At 39.1% G+C, this 20,734-nt stretch overlaps 1 protein-coding gene across 2 annotated transcripts; it reads left to right on the top strand.

The window, feature by feature from the left end:
• Nucleotides 1–1,879: 1,879 nt before the first annotated feature.
• On the top strand, nt 1,880–20,490 carry sgcg (sarcoglycan, gamma). 2 transcript variants are annotated; one of them, XM_088427277.1, is made up of 8 exons: nt 1,880–2,059; nt 7,626–7,820; nt 8,410–8,514; nt 10,338–10,428; nt 11,972–12,091; nt 16,089–16,161; nt 16,270–16,393; nt 19,169–20,490. In XM_088427277.1, exons 2-8 carry the CDS (start codon nt 7,626–7,628, stop codon nt 19,334–19,336), a joined length of 876 nt encoding a protein of 291 aa, XP_088283403.1. In that variant the 5' UTR covers nt 1,880–2,059; the 3' UTR covers nt 19,337–20,490. The 2 variants fall into 2 exon arrangements, with proteins under 2 accessions (XP_088283403.1, XP_088283404.1); XM_088427278.1 differs by having other exon boundaries at nt 7,623–7,820.
• The last annotated feature ends 244 nt before the right edge of the window (nt 20,491–20,734 follow it).

Genomic DNA, 20,734 nt, shown 5'->3' with positions numbered 1-20,734 from the left:
TCCAATCCGCGATGAGTGAAAACCCCGATGTAGCGTCGTCACAAACCCCACCCAAAAGTCTTCATACTAGATGTATATCATTATTAAACCCTATCCAGTAGCTTTACTGTTATCCCTTCCCATCCATTTTGCTGTAGGATTGAGAGCCACAGTCAGCAGCACCCAAAAGTCTTATTTAAGCCTGTAGCAAGTATAACAACCACAGCTTGCACTTGAAATTGAAATTTATTGCAAAAAAAGGTAAAAGTCAGATTTCCAAAGGTGTGCATTTCAACATTCTGGTCTGCCTAATGTGTACGTGTGTTAGTGACTTTGAAGTGCTGCTCTCGGCACGCCTACGAGACGTGATTGGCTCCCGGCGCAACCATGGAAGTTGGGACGGGAGTAGATCAGGAAAGCAGTGCAGAAGTTGTAATCTACTGCGGTGTTTTGGGCGAATTTGGGTGGGGTGCAACGCTTTAAGGCAGGCATGTGCAAACCCGGTCCTCGAGGGCCACCTATCCTGCATGTTTTTGATGTTTCCGTCATCCAATGCAGGCGATTCAAATGATCAGGTTTGTTGTCAGGCTTCCGCTGAGCTTGCTGATGAGCTGATCATTTGAATCAGGTGTGGTAGGAGGACAGAAACCTCCAAAACATCCCGGATAGGCGGCCCTCGAGGATTGGGTTTGGACAAGCCTGCTTTAAGGCTAAAAATGCATCGCGTTACTATCGTGACATTGAAATATTTTTGTGTCATGTATTACACTACAGCCGTTACAGCAAAGAGTAGTGCATTACAGTAATTACATTACTTTTGTAATACCTAACTTCAACACTCCTTAGTACACACTTCAAAACTAACAAAAACAGTACGCTCAAATTACCTTTGATTTTATGTTAGCAGCAGCGTTGAAAGTAATGCATTACCTTTTGCTGTAATCCGGTAGTGTAAGGCATTACAAGAAAATATATTTTACTCTGTACAAATGACAGTAACGTGCGTTACAATGCATTATAATATATAGCCCCCCCCCAAAAAAAAAAATAAAGTAATAACAAAATAAAAATAAAAAAAACGCTCCTGAACCCTTAATTTTAATGGAAGCAGTCGACGTGAATGCAATTCATTTGCTTGCCTTGAGGTGGTGCTGGTGTATTGTTGGTATGCAGAGAACTTTAAGGTCATATTATAGGTTATATTATAGGTTTTTTTAATTTTACATTTACAACAATCTAAGCATCATTTACAAGTCCACAAGAGCAATAATATTTATTTTGGGATAATTTTGCGCATGTAAGTTTACTTTGAGGTCATTCCACCGGTTGTGTAAGGAGCTACATTTAGAATGCCAAATTGTTGGTGAGAGTAATGTAAAGTAATGCAATAGTAGTGTAATGCCATACATTCAAAATACAGCAACATTAAAGTGTTAGTAATTAACTTGGAATGTCAGTAAGTAAATAATCTAAAGCTCAAGATGTAACACTTTCTTACAGAAAATCTCTGTTGATATTTTTCAAATGAACAATCAACAATGTTCCTAGAAAACCAAAATTGCCAAGTATTTTTAGAACAGGCCAGTATCCTATGGCCAACCAGTTGCCCATGAGATGGATGTTGCTAACCCCAGCTTCGGATAATACAAGACGGTGGCAAAACACTACTTGACAGCGCCAAGGCCTGTCAAAATGAACACATTATTAAGACATTCCAATTGATGTTATTTCCGAGCCTTTACGTGTAATCGGTGTGTGGCAAAAAAGGTCAATTAGTGATGAATTTAAGAACAACAGTGGAAAAAAACAAATATTTACATATATGGTCTGACCACCTTCCTCATTCCCTCCCTCTCTCACACTCGTTCTCTCATATATTCCAGTGCATAGCAGAGCGAGAGGCAGAGTAGCTCGGTAGGGCAGCGGGGGCGCAGTCTGGTGTCAGGCGTGGGGCATAAGTGGATTTATGGGCCGCAGCTGTTGAGCGGCTGTCAGATGTGTGCGAGGAGCTCCAGCGCTGTTCCTTGAGCTCCTCTCGTGCAGAAAAGAAGGCGAGCCAGCCAGTCTCTCCACGGCCACCGTGAGTACTCTTGTTGTTTACCTTTCCAAAGTCTTGTGTGTCAATGAGTCTCGTGTGACATTTGACCTCTTTTTTGACTCCTCCGCTCGTCACACTGAGCTCTGATCGCACACAAGTTCACTGTGTTACCATACAAGGACAGCAATACTAAAATAACTTGCAGAAACAGTGTCAGTGTGAGTTATATTTTGATTTGATTATTTCATGTGCCCATGGGCCAAACCACTCAAGTGTGTCTGAATGTGTGTGTGAGTGTGTCCTGTGGGGCCTTTTCTAAAATATACTTCCAATAAACTAGAGAGTACAGAGTCCTCTATTTATAGAAACGAAGCCAGCAGAGTGAAAGTCGGGAAGTCCAGTTCTTGCAGGAGTAGTTTATACCAAATCCTTTCAGGACTTTTTCCATTTGTTTTGGTTCCAATTTAAGCAATACATACTGTAATCATGGAGTTAGTTCCAAGCCTATTGTTGATTAACATAAAGGAGTATTCAAGTTGTAAAGCTACAGAAACAGAAGTCTCAAGTGAACTCTTAAGTGAAGTAATATTATAAGGACAGTGTCATACTGTTACACTCAACAACTGTAATGTTGCAAAAATAGGGATGTGATGTTCCATAAAAAAGTAGTAATGTTATGAGAGAAAAGTTGAGCTGCAAGAATGAAGTCATAAAGTTAAAAAAAAATATTTTTTAAGACGTTGTAAGGCAACTGCAATGAAGTATAGTGCTATAATATCACAAATTATGTGTGAAGTTGAAGCAAAAATACTCAAGAAAACAAGAAAAACCCGTGGGCTTGTATTGAAAAAGTTGTAACACTAGCCTGAGAACATCATGAACTTACCCAGCAAAAGATTTTAGTTACCTGAAGAAAGCTGTTAAGTCATGAGAATAAAACAAATTTTCCTAAAAATATCAAAAAGTTACATACCCATTTCCAAGACACTAATTTCCCTGATCGGCCAGCTTTGCTTGGTGGAAACCGGTTGTTGACCAAATTGTCAACCATGTGCAAGCGAGCTTTACACTGATTTGGAAAAAAAAATAAAAAAAGAATAGCAATCCACCGGCATTTTGGCCATGATGCCATGAAAATAAACTTAAAATTGCACTTTCTACACCATATGATGCTCAAAGCATTTTACGCAGGCTCACACTCACACATAACTAACTGGTGACTCTGGAAGCAAAATAAGGGTTCAGTGTCTTACTCGAGGACACTTCAACGTGTTTGGCAGGGACGGGGATCAAATGCGCACCCTGCCAGTTTGGAAACGCACACTCTACCACAAAATAAGTTTTGAGAAACAAAGCCCTTTTTGTTTCCAATGACCTGTGGCTCTTTGCACCACTTCAGAAAATTAATTTTAAGGCTAACTTCATAGAAAAGCCATGCAGTGGGTGATCAACACCACCCAGAGAATCACTGGAGGCTCCCTGCTCATCCTGGACGATAGTGCCAGCACAAACTATCCGAGCAGAGTGAGGAACGATGTCAGAGGCAGAGCTCATCTCGGGTCTTCTGGTTTTCAACCTGTTGCGCTCAGGTCGGCGCCGCAGGCCTCGAAAAACGGACAAACGGAGACCGCTTTCCCCCCAGAGCTATTAACACGGGAAAACAACAAAATAAGAACACACTGAAAATGCCGTATATATTCCGTGAGACGATGCTTTTTATTCTATAATATGTTTTCAATGCATACAATATTTATAAATATGCACCAATCAGTGCGGCACTCTGAAATTTATTGGCTGGCTGCTTTTTCATAGCTGACGATCTCTAACATAAACACATGGACTTGAGGAAAAAGATTTTCCTTGAAAATGTCAGCTGGTGTCCCACAAACAGAGCCTCCCGGGGCAGCTCGGGGAGTGTTTTTATTTGGTTGCTAAGGAGAAGTTCCGAGCGTGTGGATGACGCTTTAAAACAAGTAATGTGTTCATTAAGATCATAATGAACGACTCCATTAGGATCAACGTGTTTATGCGGACCTGATCTACACTCGGTCCAAAGCTGTAAGCCGCCTCATTAACCTGGAGCACAATTACGTCTCTACTTTTTGTTTTCCACTTTGCAGTTACTAATGAAGAAGAAGCAATCAACATTACATAGACACAATGGGGACTTGTGCCAGCGGTGGGATGATGCACTCAAGGCATGGCATTGAATTATTTTTCAATTTAAACAGCTCAAGACTTCATCTGTCATCGATAGAATCCCTTCCTGTTCTCATTCGTTCTTTATGCCGTCATTTTCGTAATGCTTTCGTTTGAAAAATAAATGACTTCATTCCCTCAAATCTACAAATGGTAAAGAGTAGGACTTAATTCTTTTAAAAATTCGCCTTTGTGCTCTCAAAAGCTATTGCACCTTTAATCTAATCTATTTATAGTACATTCAATTTTTTTTTTAATTGGAAGTGAGTCAAAAATGTTCTTAACAAATGTGTTCTACAAGGCCCCTCTAATATTTGTGGAATAAGAACACTCGTCTGTGTCAATATATATATATATATATATATATATATATACAGTATATTATTATTATTATTATTATTATTATTATTACATGACTTCACCTTTAATGTAAGATTTACTCTCATCCAAAATAAATCCAAAATAAATAGATCCTTTACAACCAAGTACATTACATTACAACTTTTTTTCTTAAGAGTAGTCGAATTCAATGTTTTTGTTTTGTTTTTATTGTTTTAGTTTATTGAACCCCTGACTCAAGTTTACATTAAAAACCTTGCTCTACTCTGAACTTAGGCCATGCATACTTTGAAAACCTTTGATAGTTTAAAACCCTACTTTGAAACCCTTACCCGAAATTGAAACCCTTCATTAAAAGCAAACCTTAACTACTGTACTTTAAAACCTGAGGTCACACATTCTGACAGCTGAAATTTTCAACTCAGTTTTGGCAAGTTAAAATTGTGACCATCTGTTGAAATTTGTGACCGCTTGGAGGGTAAACCCACCTTGGAGCTGTCATTTGCCGTAGCTGCGGATCACATTCTCTGACTTTAAACACGGGGACGCAAATCCTCTTCAGGGACATTCTCAGACCTGGATTTTTAAACTCAATTCATAACCACTGTTACAAATTGGAACACTGCTTGGAAGTCAAACTCTTTTTTTTGAAACTCTAACTCACATTTAAATTTCCACCCATCCATTTTCTTAGCCTCTTATCCTCACCAGGGTCGCGGGTGTGCTGGAGCCAAACCCAGCTGTCAGGCAGTAGACGGTTAGGGTGAGCAGGTTACCAGCCAACCGCAGAGACAAACAACCATTCACACTCACAAACACACCTAAGGACAATTTGGAGGCTCCAATATACCTACTGTGCATGTTTTAGGGAATGTGGGAGGAAATCAGAGTACCCAGAGAAAACACACATGTGTATGGGGAGAACATGCAAACTCCTCACAGCAGTTATACAATTCATTTCATTCATTCATTCTAACCAGAAAGACGGCAAGGCGGAGCTCCCAACCCGAAGAAATGGCAAAGTCGAGCTGCCCCTTGTCAGTCTTATTCAGTCAGTGGAGTCTAAGCGCTCCATTTTTTACAGCTATTGAACAATTCAGCTGTCAGAATGTGCCACTGTTTTTGTAATAAGCATACACTCGAGACACGTGCATTGCTCATGTCCTTTCCGCACAGCCCTCTTGTCCTTCTTAATGCACATTCATTGTTAGAAAATACCATATTTGCTTTGCTGCAGTGGTTGGCTCCAACACGTTTGAGTTGGAGGAGGTAAATGTGTCCCTAAGGCCGCTTGCTGTGACAGTGTGCGATGCTGACAGTGTGCTGACTGCAGGCCAGGCAGCATTGATGCATCTGGACCTCCATCTGCCTTTGCATCAGCTTGTTATGTGCACTTTGCTTTCTATGCCGCTCAGTTTACTTTTCTGCATAAGTGTGAACTGCTGGAAAAGCTGTCAAGCTTTCCACTGGCACAATGAGTCAGATATGGGTGGGTGTGTCTGAGTACACTAAAGCAATTCAGACTGCTCGAAAGCTTCTTTTCCTTCCTTTCGCTGTTAAAAAAAATGCCTGATGTCCTTTTGGATTATTCACTTTAACTTTGGTAAATGCAGCCAGCTAATACATAACCCTGTTTTCTAAACAATGGAATGAAATCCATCACATGTTCTCGAGATTGCATTTTTGCAAAATGTTGTAGCCTAGCATCAATTTTCTTGTTTCAAAAATGTTTTCTTTTTACTAAGCATACTCCAACAAAATTCATGATCTAGTGTGCTGTGTTGTGTTTTTCAAGTGTGCTCTCCGGGAACAACTTTAAAGAAAAAATCTTTGTGGCAAAATACAAGCATTCATGTTTATTAACTATTCTGTATGGTGACGTTTATTTTGACGCCTCACCACATTTAGCGTCGTATTTTACTCTTGGAGAAGTAACTCGCAGTACATTCTCCTTTGTACTCCATTGCCAAAAAACAAGCAGATGAAAAAAGATCTTGTGCTGTGCAATGACAAGAAACCTTGTATTTAGATAGATTAGATCTGTGCCATTACTGGACATTAGGTGTTGGTCCACGTTGTATTCTAAACAATGAGTATTATATTTCTTTCTAGCCTATTCTAGCTTTATTTACAGCTTAGGAGTTAGCACACCGAGTACAAATATCTACCATAAATTTCGGACAATAGGCTGCACCAGTATATAAGTCGCAGCAGCAAAAATTTGTGTCAAAGTCACTATTGCGCAGAAAACATAGCTTTTTAACTTGGTGTCACTCAAAAGACCTATTTTCATACAGTGGTTACTAAGGAATGGAATGAGATAGAATCCTACTTTCTTTCTCTAGGTAAAGAATGGAATCCCAATCTTTCACATAGTACCACCAATGTCTACGTAGCCATTCAATTCTGCCGGCCTCGAAAGATGCATCAAAATGCTTGAAATCGGCACGGTTGGTATATTGCACACTCTAAATTGTCCTTAGGCGTGTTAGTGTGTGTGAATGGTTGTTTGTCTTTGTGTGCCCTGCCATTGACTGGCAACCAGTTCAGGGTGTACCCAGCCTACTGCCTGAAGACAGCTGGGATCGGCTCCAGCATGTCCACGACCCTCATGAGCGCAAGCAGTTTAGATGGTGGGTGGGTGGGTGGGTGGATGGATGGAACCCTTACATCATGAATAAAATGGTTTTCATCAGTAATATTACTTGTAAAATGTATTTATTTACTCTCACAATAGTAAGACTTTTACTCAGCAGAAGTATACGCCGTATGAGAAAGCACTGTTGAGTCCATGAGTCTCATAGTACTCTGATTTGCGGCTCAACCGCTGGCTCTGTTTGCACGTTCTCCCCATGCATATGTGGGTTTTCTCTTCATTGCACAAAGGGATTTACGTGATAAAAATGGTCGAAGCAACCACCCATCAGCAAGTTAAAAAAAAAAAAAAAAAAGATCATGGATCCAATCAAAAAATGGGCCAATCTATCCAGCCTATTTAAACCACTGGTTTATTTACTGCTAAGTGTGTATCTTGTTCAAGCGAATCTGATAGTATTGTTGTCATCAGCAGATGGTGGGGGAGCAGTATGAAAGCAGCACAGAGGGTAGTAGCGTGCCAAGGCCTGTGCCTGAGCACATCTACAAGGTTGGCATCTATGGCTGGCGGAAGCGCTGCCTTTACCTGTTTGTCCTGCTGCTCATCATCATCCTGGTCGTCAACCTGGCTCTCACCATTTGGATCTTCAGGGTCATGTGGTTCAACGCCGTACGTGCCACTTGCTTTTCTGTCCAATGTGTATTCTTTACATAGAAACTAGTACATTCATTGATCGCTTGTCGGTACTCCATTCACACATGGTGATTAGTGGAATAGAAATATTGCATGAAAAAGTATGAATTTTTCGACATTTGATCATTTTCAAAACATCTGTACTTTTGCTTGTATGCTTATATTCTTTTGATGTGGCTCCTTATTGCTTGCTTGACCTTATAAATGTATTCAAAGACCAATATCGTATATTAATTTATGACAGTAACACTGACTGTGCTGAAGGCTCCACTGCCACCCAAACGAGAGAAAGCTCATAAGGAGTTTGCAGTAACTATCACAGTCACATATCAAGGAAATCATGACCAGAATTTTTTATTTTTTTTTAACTAACCTAAAGTTTACCATACAGTAGTTATGATAAGGATGTCAGGTTATGTTAGGCCAGCAGAGAATATATATATATATATATATATATATATATATATATATATATATATATATATATATATATATATATATATATATACTGTATACAGGTATGTATATGGTCTATGAGCTGAGTCCATGTTCTGTGTGATCTCAGGAAGGAATGGGCCTCCTACAAGTCAGCTCGGATGGCGTGACGTTAGACGAGGGCGAATCTGAGTTCCTGTTGCCCCTCTATGCTGAGGAGATTCATTCCCGAGAAGTATGTGAACTTTCTGCGCTCTCTTTTTCCTCCCGGTTAATTAAACCGACCAGCAAAGAGTTGTCATTATTGCCTGTGTGTTTAACTACCCCCCTCCCCCAACGCCAACCCGCCCGATTGTTGGAATGTGTGTCGAGCGCTCCAAGGCCTTTTGGATGTCGACCAATCTCTCAAAGTCTCCTGCCGTGCACGTGCTCCTGCAGTGAGCTTCCGATGAACCTCAAGGATGTTTGCGGCGCAAACGTGGTTTACAGCCCGCCAGCGCGCAGCACATGGGAACACTTTGCTGCAGTTGTTTACATGTTATTGGTATTCTTGCTCATGTCAGCATTTTTCTAACATTATAGACGCCATTATCAAGACATTCATTATGTGTTTGACATTTTGGATTCCATGAGGGCCCTTTCTCCCTTCTTTAGCATTTCATGCATATGGATATCAGTCTTCATTTGCAGCTAACAACTTTTTGGACACAAAACACACACATTTGATTTGCATCCTTTTCAAATTTGGTGTGTGTGTGTAGCAGTATGTGGCATCTCAATATATGCCAAACGTAATATTCATCCCTTTTTGGGAGCGTATGCTTTTTGACTTTGGGTGACATGTATGGGGTTCACCCTTGACTGGATGCCAGCCAATCAAAAAGCAAATACAGAAAAAAACTACTCCCATATATCGGTGTCATTACAAATACAATGAAATTGACCTTATTATTTAAACCTGAACAAAAACTTGGAATGCCAAGTGCCCTCAACGCACATGCCATTGTGATCGTCCATTATGCAAAATGTGCACAATAATAAACAATGTTGAAATCAGATTACAGCTCTTGAATTACATACGCAATAAAATGTAATATATGTAATGCAATATTTAATACAATTTATGTAATAACTATTGGCTCTGAATACAGAGAATAATAGGGTTATGGTATGTCTTTGCCATGGCAACCGAAACTTCCCTTGTATACTTTAAAATATTGGCAGACCAACCAGGACACCTTATATTGGGAGCATATTAAAATGTACTACATGATTCAAGTAAAATGCATTACACATAAATGAAAACCAAATGGTTTCAAAGGATGAAGTGTAAATGCATCCTTCTTATAATGGTAAATTAAATTTCTTTTATCTCCACCATGGTGCTCACAGTGCCTTAATATAGGCTCACATTCACCCACACATTCGCAGACAAATAAAGTTAACCACAACGGGGCATCACTTTGATAAGTCACACCCAAAAATGTGTTTACAATAAAATTCTCCACATGCCCACATTAGTCTAAGCCACTGCTTCTCAATTATATTTTCCCCACAAGCAAAGAGAAAACAATTCGCACTCCCCACCCCATTTGCCACGACAACCATAAATTAGATTATTATCTATAAAAAATGTATAAGTCTACCTGAAACTGTATCTTTTTTAACATAGGCAAAAGGAAAAAGCAATATAAACCAACTCTCAACAAATGTTAACTACTTTTTTTTCTACAGCATTTATACAGGTTAAAGGTTTGTCTGCAGAAACAAACCCATGTGCATCAAAGTGCCTGAAAAAAAAAGATGCCTCATTTTAACCACAACTGCACTTCACATGGCAAAAACAAATCCTTGTGGTCATCCGCATGACCCTGGTGTCCCCCTCCCGATCTAAACACAGCATTCGGATTAATATGTACCACGGGGACGCGTGATCGTATACTATGTACGGTCCCGCTGGTACCACACTTTGAATAACCGCTTCTTTGTTTTGTTAGGGTTGTGAATTTAAAACACATCTATTTTTACATTACAGTAAAAATTTTCCTTTTATTCCAGGACACTCCACTACTTGTGCACTCAGATACGGAAAAAGTTTACCTCAATGCTCGCGATGAAAACGGTGATGTCAAAGGGAGGATGTCTGTGGGTAAGAAACTGGGAGAGAACACACCCATAATCAAGTCAACTCAACTCTGGTTTGTTTCATATACTTTTGTCACCCATTCATGGACGACATCAATGTAGTCGGTCATTCTTCTTAAGGCATTTTCTCAGTGATCAAACCAAATAATAATAAAAACATGTAAAAGTAGCACTATAAGATGTATTTACAGTATGCTTGTTTGTGTGACCTAAACACAAAAGACTGGGCTCCCTAGAAATGCTGTACGCATGTATTTATAGTTAGTGTTTCAACCAACCATCAACTACGTCTTAATGTATTTTCTGTATGTACATACTGCATATACCTTACTGCAAGTTCTCAAACTTTGGGACTCAGGGACCCCTTTTATAAAGCAAACTTTCCAAAGTCTCCCATTGCAAGTGTTTGCGGAAACAAAACAAAACAAAAAATAATGTAAGTCAAACATAACTGCCCTTTTTATTCAACAACATATTCAATATTCAAGTATATTTGTTACTTTTCAGCTATTTTGAAGTTAACAAAATAAAAAACTGCAAATTGCACGCCTCCCTATAACAAGCCGTTTCCATTTCTCCTAAAAAGGTTGCTGTCAACAACAGCATTAGCTTTGCTGGCTTCAGTACCTCGTTAGCAAGAAATTGTAGACTCAAAATGCATTTTGACAAATTTAAAAATTATTACATTTTTAGAAATATATTAAACTTGTTGAATTTGTAGCTTTATTAAGAGTTCTGAACACTTTCACAATTTAATATAAAATAAAATGAAATGAACACAAATACACACACACACACACACACATATATATATATATATATATATATATATATATATATATATATATATATATATATATATATATATATATATATATATATATATATATATATATATATATATAATTAGTAACCCAATGTTCTGTTCTTCCGAGATGTTACAATGGCTTCTATTCTAAATAAATCATACAACTGAATTACAAATAATATTCCAAAACGTTAATTAGACGCAAACGAGTTTGACAATCAATGCAAAACACTTGCATATGCTAACATTTATCAAAAGGAAATTTTGATAGCATAAACGAAAATGCCAACATGCTAAAAATAAAATGTAGCACCGTATAACATTCTGGAGTTAAAACTAACATTAGCTAGCATGTTATCTACAGTCACAAGGTGGGCCAAGAAATGACAAATTTGAGCATATTAGCATAAATGACAACCTTTCAACAAAGAAACCACAATTCACAGAAACCCGTGGGCCAGATCCCACAAAGAGAAGGAACGATGCATGCGCACCAACAGCAACTGCATGTCCACAAAAATGCACAATCAACAGCGGCCAGAGGCAGCGCCAAAAAACAAAGACTGAGTCAAACATGGTACAAATCCATAACTGTTAAAAGATAAGCTAAATCAGTTCCAAAACACCCAAATTTTTTTCACGGACCCCCTGCAGTCAGGCCACGGACCGCGGGGATCCGCGGACCCCACTTTGAGAACCACTGCCTTAATGCAATGATTTTCAACTGTCATAAATGCAGGTCCAAAGCAGGTTGAAGGAGAAACTCCAAACATGCTCATCAGCTCCTCCGATGGCGTCATGCTGTTCTCTGCAGATGGCACACAGGCTGTGATTGGACCAGACAAACTGCGCATCACAGGTACAAGAAAAAGCTTCCCAAAATTCAGTGAAATGAAAACATATACATGTACAGTATATAAAAAAAATGACTAAATGGATTAGGGCAGACAAGTACATTTGAAACAACGATGAGACATTATCATGTCATTATCGTACCTGTCCCTCAACAGCTTCGTTTTCCATTGTGTGTATCGATGTCGCTGTGGGTCACTGAGCTCACACACAGTGTTATCTTATTAATATTGAGAGAGGATGTCAGCCGCAAGTTCCATTTTGCCCGGGGTCACTTTCCTGCACATGGCGCAGTAGTCCTTATAAAGCTTGTGCACCCTGAGGAAACATGTTTGGTTCTGCATTGTAATTTTTTTTTTTTCACTGACTCTGCTGTCGCCCTTCATTTGTCTCCTGCTCGCATCTGCTCGTTTGCCTGAGTCAAACTGAGCGTAGGTCATCTCTACTCCTCTTTTCTCACGGCTGCGGGCCTGACAAGGAAACTCAGTCTGAATAATACATTGTTGCAAAATTTGAGACACCTGGACACCTCATCTACAGGAAGTAATTTCCAGCGTGGGAATTTTTCTCTGTTCATCCAAATACTCTGTGGCAAAAAAGTGTGTGTATTTGTGTACCATAAAATACAGTATAGCTTTCTGAACTCATCCGCTCATCCGATATTGGGGGTATTTTTCAATCCTTAGTGGCCACCATAGTTCTTGCTCTTGTTCGCAAAAGCAGAGTGTCAAAACAAGTCAGAGTTGTTGTGGTCTGTGGCAGTGTGCAGCATTTGTTTTGTTCGGACCTTGGAGACACTGAAGCCAGAACACAGCAATGAAGATACATACATGTTGAAGCTCATAGATTCTAGTTTCTTGATATATATATATATATATATATATATATATATATATATATATATATATATATATATATATATATACACACACACACACATATGTGTGTGTGTGTGTTAGTGTGTTAGTCCATGACTTTCACTGGACCACACAGGCTAGTTTCCAGAGCATTTAAACGTCATCAACCAGCATCAGCCATTAAAACTTGTCATTATACATAATGCTATATAGTATGGTATAACCTAAAAAATAAATAAATAAATAAATAAATAAATAAATAAATAATAATAATAAATATCCATTAAATTTTATGAAGTCCAAATTACAAATCTCAGTTTAATATAAGAAGAAGATCATTTTATTTCTTTACTATTCTGTGAATATGAATGAAATAAAATTACTCAAACATATTCAAAATGAAACAATAAATAATGAAAATGCTATCACCTAAAACAAACGGCAGTCACAATCAATCAGTGTTTTCGATATCTCCCCATTTTCCTTCCTCTCCCTCTTCATTGTGTAGCCCTCTCTCTCCCTGAGATGTACAGTACAGTGTATCCACTCGGGTGTCCCCCAAAGTTTTTAAAAGCACCGTAGTGCATTGAGGAGCTTACTTAACCTTCGAACTGAGATGTACAATACTGTGTATCATTACTGGCAGAACCATTTGCCAGGATTAGCTCCCCTGGTAGCCGAGCCAGAAAAAATGTCCGCTCATAGTTCATCGTTAGGAAGTGGAGGACAAAACATGTTCCTCCGCCCGGGATAGGTTAGCTAATAGCTACGCTACGCCTTTAACGCAGATCAGCCAAGCTAACACTATTGCGTAGCTTGGTTGCTGAGGATAGCACCGCCTTCCTGCAGTGAGCATTCAATCACGTCGCGTTCAACGTGGGGCCTCTAGATGGCCATCTTATGACTCGATTGGCTATTGCAGCTGTCTAATAACTACAAATGTGTCTTTGCACATGGCACAGAAGGCTCGCAACTTTTGAAGCAAATGCCCTCGCGCTTTCATACAGCGTGGCGACACAAGTTCGTAGAATTCTAATTGGCTATAAACAATACTACAATATAAAATGATAAAATATATTTATTTAGTAAAAATACATTTAAAATAAAATTGACTTTTGGTATTGTTATTATAATTATTATAGTTTAGAAGAGCAGAGAAGGCCTAATGTAACCTGACGGCCCACCTATACATATATATATATATATATATATATATATATATATATATATATATATATATATATATATATATATATATATATATATATATATATATATATATATATAAGGAACCTGAACCTAATTGCGTGTTGTGCCACCTTTACAAATGTTTGCGATAATTGGTGATGAGTCTTTCACACCGCTGTGAAGGAATTTTGGTACAAATGTTTGCGATAATTGGTGATGAGTCTTCATCGGGTGTGACGCTGTGAAGGAATTTTGGACCACTTTTTACAGAATTGTTTCAACTCTGCCCCCTTGGACGGTTTTCTAGCACGAACTGATCATTTAAGTTCATACCATATAAAGTATATCTCAACTGAATTCAAATCTGGATTTGACTCCACTCCACTCCAAAACCTGCATTTTGTTCTTCTGATCAATTCTGGGGTGGACTTGATGGTGTGTTTCGGATTGTTGTACTGCTGTATCATCCAACAGCACTAGAGTATGACGGCACAAACTGATGGGTGGACGTTCTTCTTTAGGATCTTCTGGTTAACAGTAGAATTTATTTTCACAGCAAGTTGTCCTGGTTCTGAGGAAGCAAAGCAGCCCCAAATCATGACACTGCTACCCCATGCTTTACTGTTGCCGAGGTGATTTTTTTTTTCATGCAAATGCAGTGCTTCTTTTACATTGGATGTAACAGACTGTACACCTTCCAAAAAGTTCAATATTTGACTCAGCAATCCACAGAATGTTTCTGAAAATGTTGTCATGAATGTGAGTCATGAACTCTGCCCTTAATTGAGGGCAGTGAGGCCTGCGTTTCTTAGGATGTTCTTCTCAGTTCTTTGATGACCTCCTGAATGAGTCATCCTCACACTCTAGGACAGTGGTTCTTAACCTGGGTTAGATCGTTCGAACCTGGGGTTCAGTGAGTCAGTCTCAGGGGTTCGGTGGAGCCTCCGCCGTAGAGGTCCACCCCTCAGTCTAGTCTGCAGTTAGTGGGCACAGTCATTGAAAGCGTCCTGCTCTGAGATTTCCTACCGGTCCACTTTGAGGTCGTTGGTTTATGCAGCAGAGTGAGACCTCCCTATCAGACCGCTTAGAGAGGGCTGTATATGTGTCTGAATGAGACTCCCTACTGGTCCGCTTTGAGAGCGCTGGATAAGCAGCAGAGTGAGACCTCCTTCTCAGTCGGGACCACGAACTGGAATTAGCCCGTTATCTTCCGAGCGCCGATCCAGGCAAATAAGCACCTGCGGCCGTCAATCTCAAGGCCGTGGATCGCTGTACGGACTCACGACGTGGCGGCAGGGAACTGGTACTTTTACCCACTGTGTTGGTTTTGTTATTTGAACAAGGTGGTATTAATGCACAATTCATTTTGTGCACCAGTAAAAAAAATCATATTTTATTTTTTACTAAAGAAGGGTTCGGTGAATGAGCATATGAAACTGGTGGGGTTCGGTGCCTCCAACAAGGTTAAGAACCACTGCTCTCGGGGTAATCTCTGTTGGTTGACCGCTTGTGGGAAGGTTTGCCACTGTATTCAGGTTTGTCCATTTGTGGATAATGGCTCAGAATTTTGCTGTAGCAGAGATTGAACCCAGCTTTCCCAAAAGTCTGGTTTGTCACAGTCACTTTGAGTTTCATAAAAAGTCACATATCTTTTTCACATACTGACCCCCCCATTTGTAAAAAAAAAAAAAAAAAAAAAATCATGGTCGACAATGGTCGAGGGTTGTCACTGTGTGATTAAAATTGATTTGATTAAATGAAAGTGATAAATATGCAAAGAAACACAAAACTCAGAAAGGGGCAAATAGTTTGTCACAGCACTGCATACTGTATATACAGTAAATATTCTTATGACAGCTTTGGAAGTTCTAGATGAGCAAATTGCTGTGCATTATTAAATATACAGTAAAATACACCGTACGAAAACCAGTCACGTGCGTTGTTTCTTCGATCACTCAGGTCCTGAAGGAGCGTTATTCCAACACTCAGTAGAGGTTCCCCTTCTCAAGTCGGAGATCTTCAAAGACCTGAGGTGAACGCACCATGCACATTGTTGTCCTCTTGTCAGCAAAGCAATTCCACTTTGAATGGTGGACACTGCTCTTCCAAGATAATGAACAGCTTTTCTTTTCATTCCCAGGCTAGAATCTCCCACTCGTTCACTCTCTATGGACGCTCCAAAGGGAGTTCATTTCAAAGCCTTGGCTGGAAACATTGAAGCGGCTTCCAACATGGACGTTATCCTGCAGTCCAGCGTGGGACTGGTGAGGACAACGCACCTTTCTCACTTGAATTGTTAACATACAGGGTAGAAACGGGCCTCTTTTCTTCTTTCTTTATCAACAAATATCGCGATAACTGCTGTGATCTCTTGTTGCTGAGCAAAATTCATCAGGATCAATGAAAAATGCCCCAATGAAACATGTAGTGTCCCAGTCACGCCCAATAGGCTGACAAATTAGGGGGAATATATTGCATGTAAAGACATGAATCAATGAATTACTTCCTTCTTTAAAAGAATAGTGAACATTGAGCCCTTTTCAGCAGGAGAAATATTTTGTCAATAATTTGATGACTACATTCTTTTTAATGTACAATGCATAATTTTTAAAACCCCTTTTTGCTATTAGGTATTGCTTTCAACTGAAAACGACATCACATGTTGAAAGCTTAGGTACCGTATGACCAATTACAGCTCAGCTTGTGGACATCACGTGATCTATGATTGGTTTGTTACCTAACTTTAGCATGGGTGATGTCATTTCCACTTGACTGCAAGTAGACAAATTTGTATTTTAAGATATGAATTGTGCATGAAAAGTTATTTAGTCAGCCCATTAACTATAGGCAAAGAATTAACTTTGTAGTGATGAAAAATGGCTAAATACAGTAAGAAGACTAACCCTTTAACATTATTGAAATTGAATTTTTTTCAGTGTGACAGCCAGGGTTACACAACACCTCTTTGGCGTGCACCACCCATAAATAAAAGATGACACCAAAGTAATAGTTATTTACATTATTCTAATCTCAATACCCCTTTGTGCGAATTGTGCTCACAACTTCTGGTATGTATGTGGGAACCAGTGTATTGTTTACATGCTAACTGTTTGCGTGAATCCATTTTTTATCATAAGTATTAAGAACTAAACCTATTAAGAACCTATATCAAGAACTAAATCGGAGAAGGACAGTTGTTGCCACTTAGCAGGAAAAAAATAATTTCAATCCCACCTCTTAACTTTTGCGCAGTAGGAACAGATGCCAAAAAAGAGACCATCAATGTCATATGAACTATCAACTCAGACGTGAGCAATCTCAAAAGCATGGAGGTGTGTCAGTACCTCCGCAGTATTAAAGTTGCTGGTGTATTCTTCAATGAGGTTGGGCAGGGTCTTATTTACCTTAGAGAAGATGTAGGAGCCTCTACTTCCCTCTGCTTGGTGACCAGATGACTCAGACATATCATGTCAATAAGCTTCATTTAATTACAAGAATGAAAATGTCCAAGGTCCATAAAACTACAATCTTCACCAAAGTTGATGTGAACATCTTATTTCTACTTACATACAGGATGTCTTCCTCCTCTCTCGACGTCACGGCGGAAGAGTGGTTAGCATGTCTACCTCACAGTGCAGAGGTTGCGGCTTCATTTACGGCTCTGGCCTATCTGTATTGAATGTTCATGTTCTCCCCATGTCTGCATGGGTTTGCTCTGGCTACTCCGGTTTCCTTCCACAATCCCAAAAACATGTACTGTATGATAGGTATTTTGGACACTACAAAATGCCGGCCGTGGGCGTGCTGTAGCCTAAGAAAATGGATGAATGGATGGATGGATGGATGGATGGATGGATGGATGGATGGATGTTCCTCTAGCGCTCACTACAGCTTAATGGAAAAAAATATTTATCATCCCGAAAATGGAAAGTGTTGCAGCAATTAGTCTAATCAATCGGAGGTCAAAGAACAGTATCTTGCATTTATCGACTAAGAGCCGATCAGTGAGAATGTCACTATGAGGTGCTCATTGGATACTTAAAAGGAAAAGCACCCCAGAATGCTTTACTTAACAATGTGCAAGTGATTTCTTCCTTTAAACCATATTTAAAAAACAAAATAACATAAAAATCTCTTAATATTTATTGTAAGCATTGCTTTTTATTTTCTGTCGGTACACTGAATGCGCTGAGCAAGATTGTGTACAGTATGCAGGTCAGGTGAAATCATGACTGAAATGCAGTGCGTGACAATGACTTTCCTTCCATGACAAAAAAGTGTTGTATTACATTAAGGACAATTTCTCACATAGTCGTAGTTGCATACTACATACTTATGCTCTAACACTCAGCCAGTTATTCCTGGGTGCATGTACTGTATGTATGATTGCTGCCTATTTGGACAACATTTACACTTCCTTGCGCCCAACTACTTTAAACATTTCTTAGAAAATGGGAAGCTGTGACTGGGTATGGTGACAAACGATAACCAACAGTGACAGGTAGTGACGATTACAACAATAGATTTAAATGACAGCCTAAGTGTCTTTTTCCGTTGGTCTTTCGCTTTTAAAATGCTTTCTTCATTCTGTGGATCATCGCTATCTCCTCCTCATCCTGGCTGCATGTTCAAAATATTGCTTGTGCATTTGCAAATTCAACTTTTTCTGCTTGTTTTAGTACAACGGCCAAAAATGACCAAAAGTCACCAAGCCCTGACAGACGTTTTCCATACAAAAGGTGTTTAGATGCATTTATAAGAGAGGGCAGAAAACCAGAAGTCGTACACAATATTGTTTCTCGAGGAGAGCCCACAGGAATGAGGTGAAGATATAAATAGGGCTTAGACAGAGCACTAAAACATTTTTTTTCAGCTAATTAAACAGGATGTATAAAAACATAAAAAATTAAGTCTGTGAATTGGTGAATTAATACACAGAGTAGCATGATTCCACTTCTCGTTGACACCAAATCACTATTTATACTGTGACTGTAGGAACTCAAAAATATTCCCTCTGGCTGTCCTTTTCTGCTGTCCAGTTGGTGCTGGACTCCGAGACAGTGCGCATGGCCAATCTGCCCCGGAGCCAAGGAGGAGTTTCCGGAAATGCCGACGGTCTCTTTGAGGTGTGCGTGTGTCCCAGTGGAAAGCTCTTTTTGTCCAAGGCTGGCGTCACCTCCACTTGCAGTGATAACCAGGAGTGCTAAAGATGTGTTGTTGTTGTTTTTTTTTTTTCCCTGCAGGTTACAAGCACAAATATATCTAGATATTTTTCAACACTTTAAGCTTGTGTAGATCACAGTGGTAAGACCTCCACCAGCAGGGAGAGTTATTGGGGACGTGCAAAATTTACACAAACACACAACTGTACGCACACACACACACACACACACACACACACACGAATTTCATGGCTGGGCAAAGAGGGGCTGCTTTACAGCTTACATCCTATGCAATATAATCTTGTGGTGCAATACAGTGACACATGTAAAAGGTTTGGAGTGATGTGAGAAGAAAAACACCAGGTTATATATCAGATCGGATTAGTTGTAATTTATGTGATTTCTTGAATTGTGATGCTCCAAACTGTGTGTTTTGGTTTGGTGTTTAGCGTGTTTACTTGATTGTAGAAAAAAGAAGAAAAACAATGATGTAACCATCTTGAGCGGACATACAGTACATAGTCCAATAGGGTTTTATATTGTATTGAATTTTAGATTCACAGTTACATTAACTTGACATTGATTATTATTACTATTTGAGTTTTGGAGCAGTGATCAAATATTTATCATCTTTAGCAACACAAAAGGTTTAAATCAAGAGTTCTCCACAGCACATTTGTAAACCACTGCAAACTACAATCACAGTAATACATTTTTTAATTTATACTTCTCTGCTGCGAACTATGATTATCTTTGTAAAGAGACTTTTTGATACTGCACACATTTTTAATCTGATATCCATGTGAACCTACTGTTGACCTGACTGAGTTTATAAATATAATGCTGAACAAACTTGTGCTTCAACTGGATTGGTGAACGGTGGCCATTTTGATCAAATCTTTACTAATAGTAAAGATTTACAATTGTGCCCTTCAACTGTCATGCAAAAACAAGTTTGACTTTGGATTGAATTTTGATATTTAGTCCCCTCCAAATGTATAACAACAAAGTTGTGTTGTAAAATGCTATTTACTACAGAAACATAGATCATTGCACATTTTTTTTGTATTGGCATATTGACGTGTTGCAGTGCAACTTTGTTATACAGTTGCAGTTAGATCTCGTATAGTTTGGAAAATTGTGGAATGTGCTTCTACTGATTTTTGGATTTGAAATAAATGTGCTATTCTTTAAAGACATGTCACAGAAGTAGTTTTTAAATGACTGAAAGACACTTACAAGCGAGAGCTGTGCTTTCTATTTGCGGTCAATGCAAGAATACCATAATATCTATATTTTAACCTTTTTTAAACCTCAAAATGACCAAACGGGTATGTAAAGCGCATTTCATCTCCACAATTTGTCACCGCTTGCCCTCTAGCGGACATTTGCCGCAAATACTACCGCAAACGTAGTAGGCCAATCAGTTGAACAATTGTCTAC

Source organism: Hippichthys cyanospilos, chromosome 11, assembly GCF_059441005.1.
Source record: "Hippichthys cyanospilos isolate Australia breed blue-spotted pipefish chromosome 11, RoL_Hcya_1.0, whole genome shotgun sequence".
NCBI lineage: Eukaryota > Metazoa > Chordata > Actinopteri > Syngnathiformes > Syngnathidae > Hippichthys > Hippichthys cyanospilos.
This window is presented reverse-complemented; position numbering and strand designations above follow the sequence as displayed.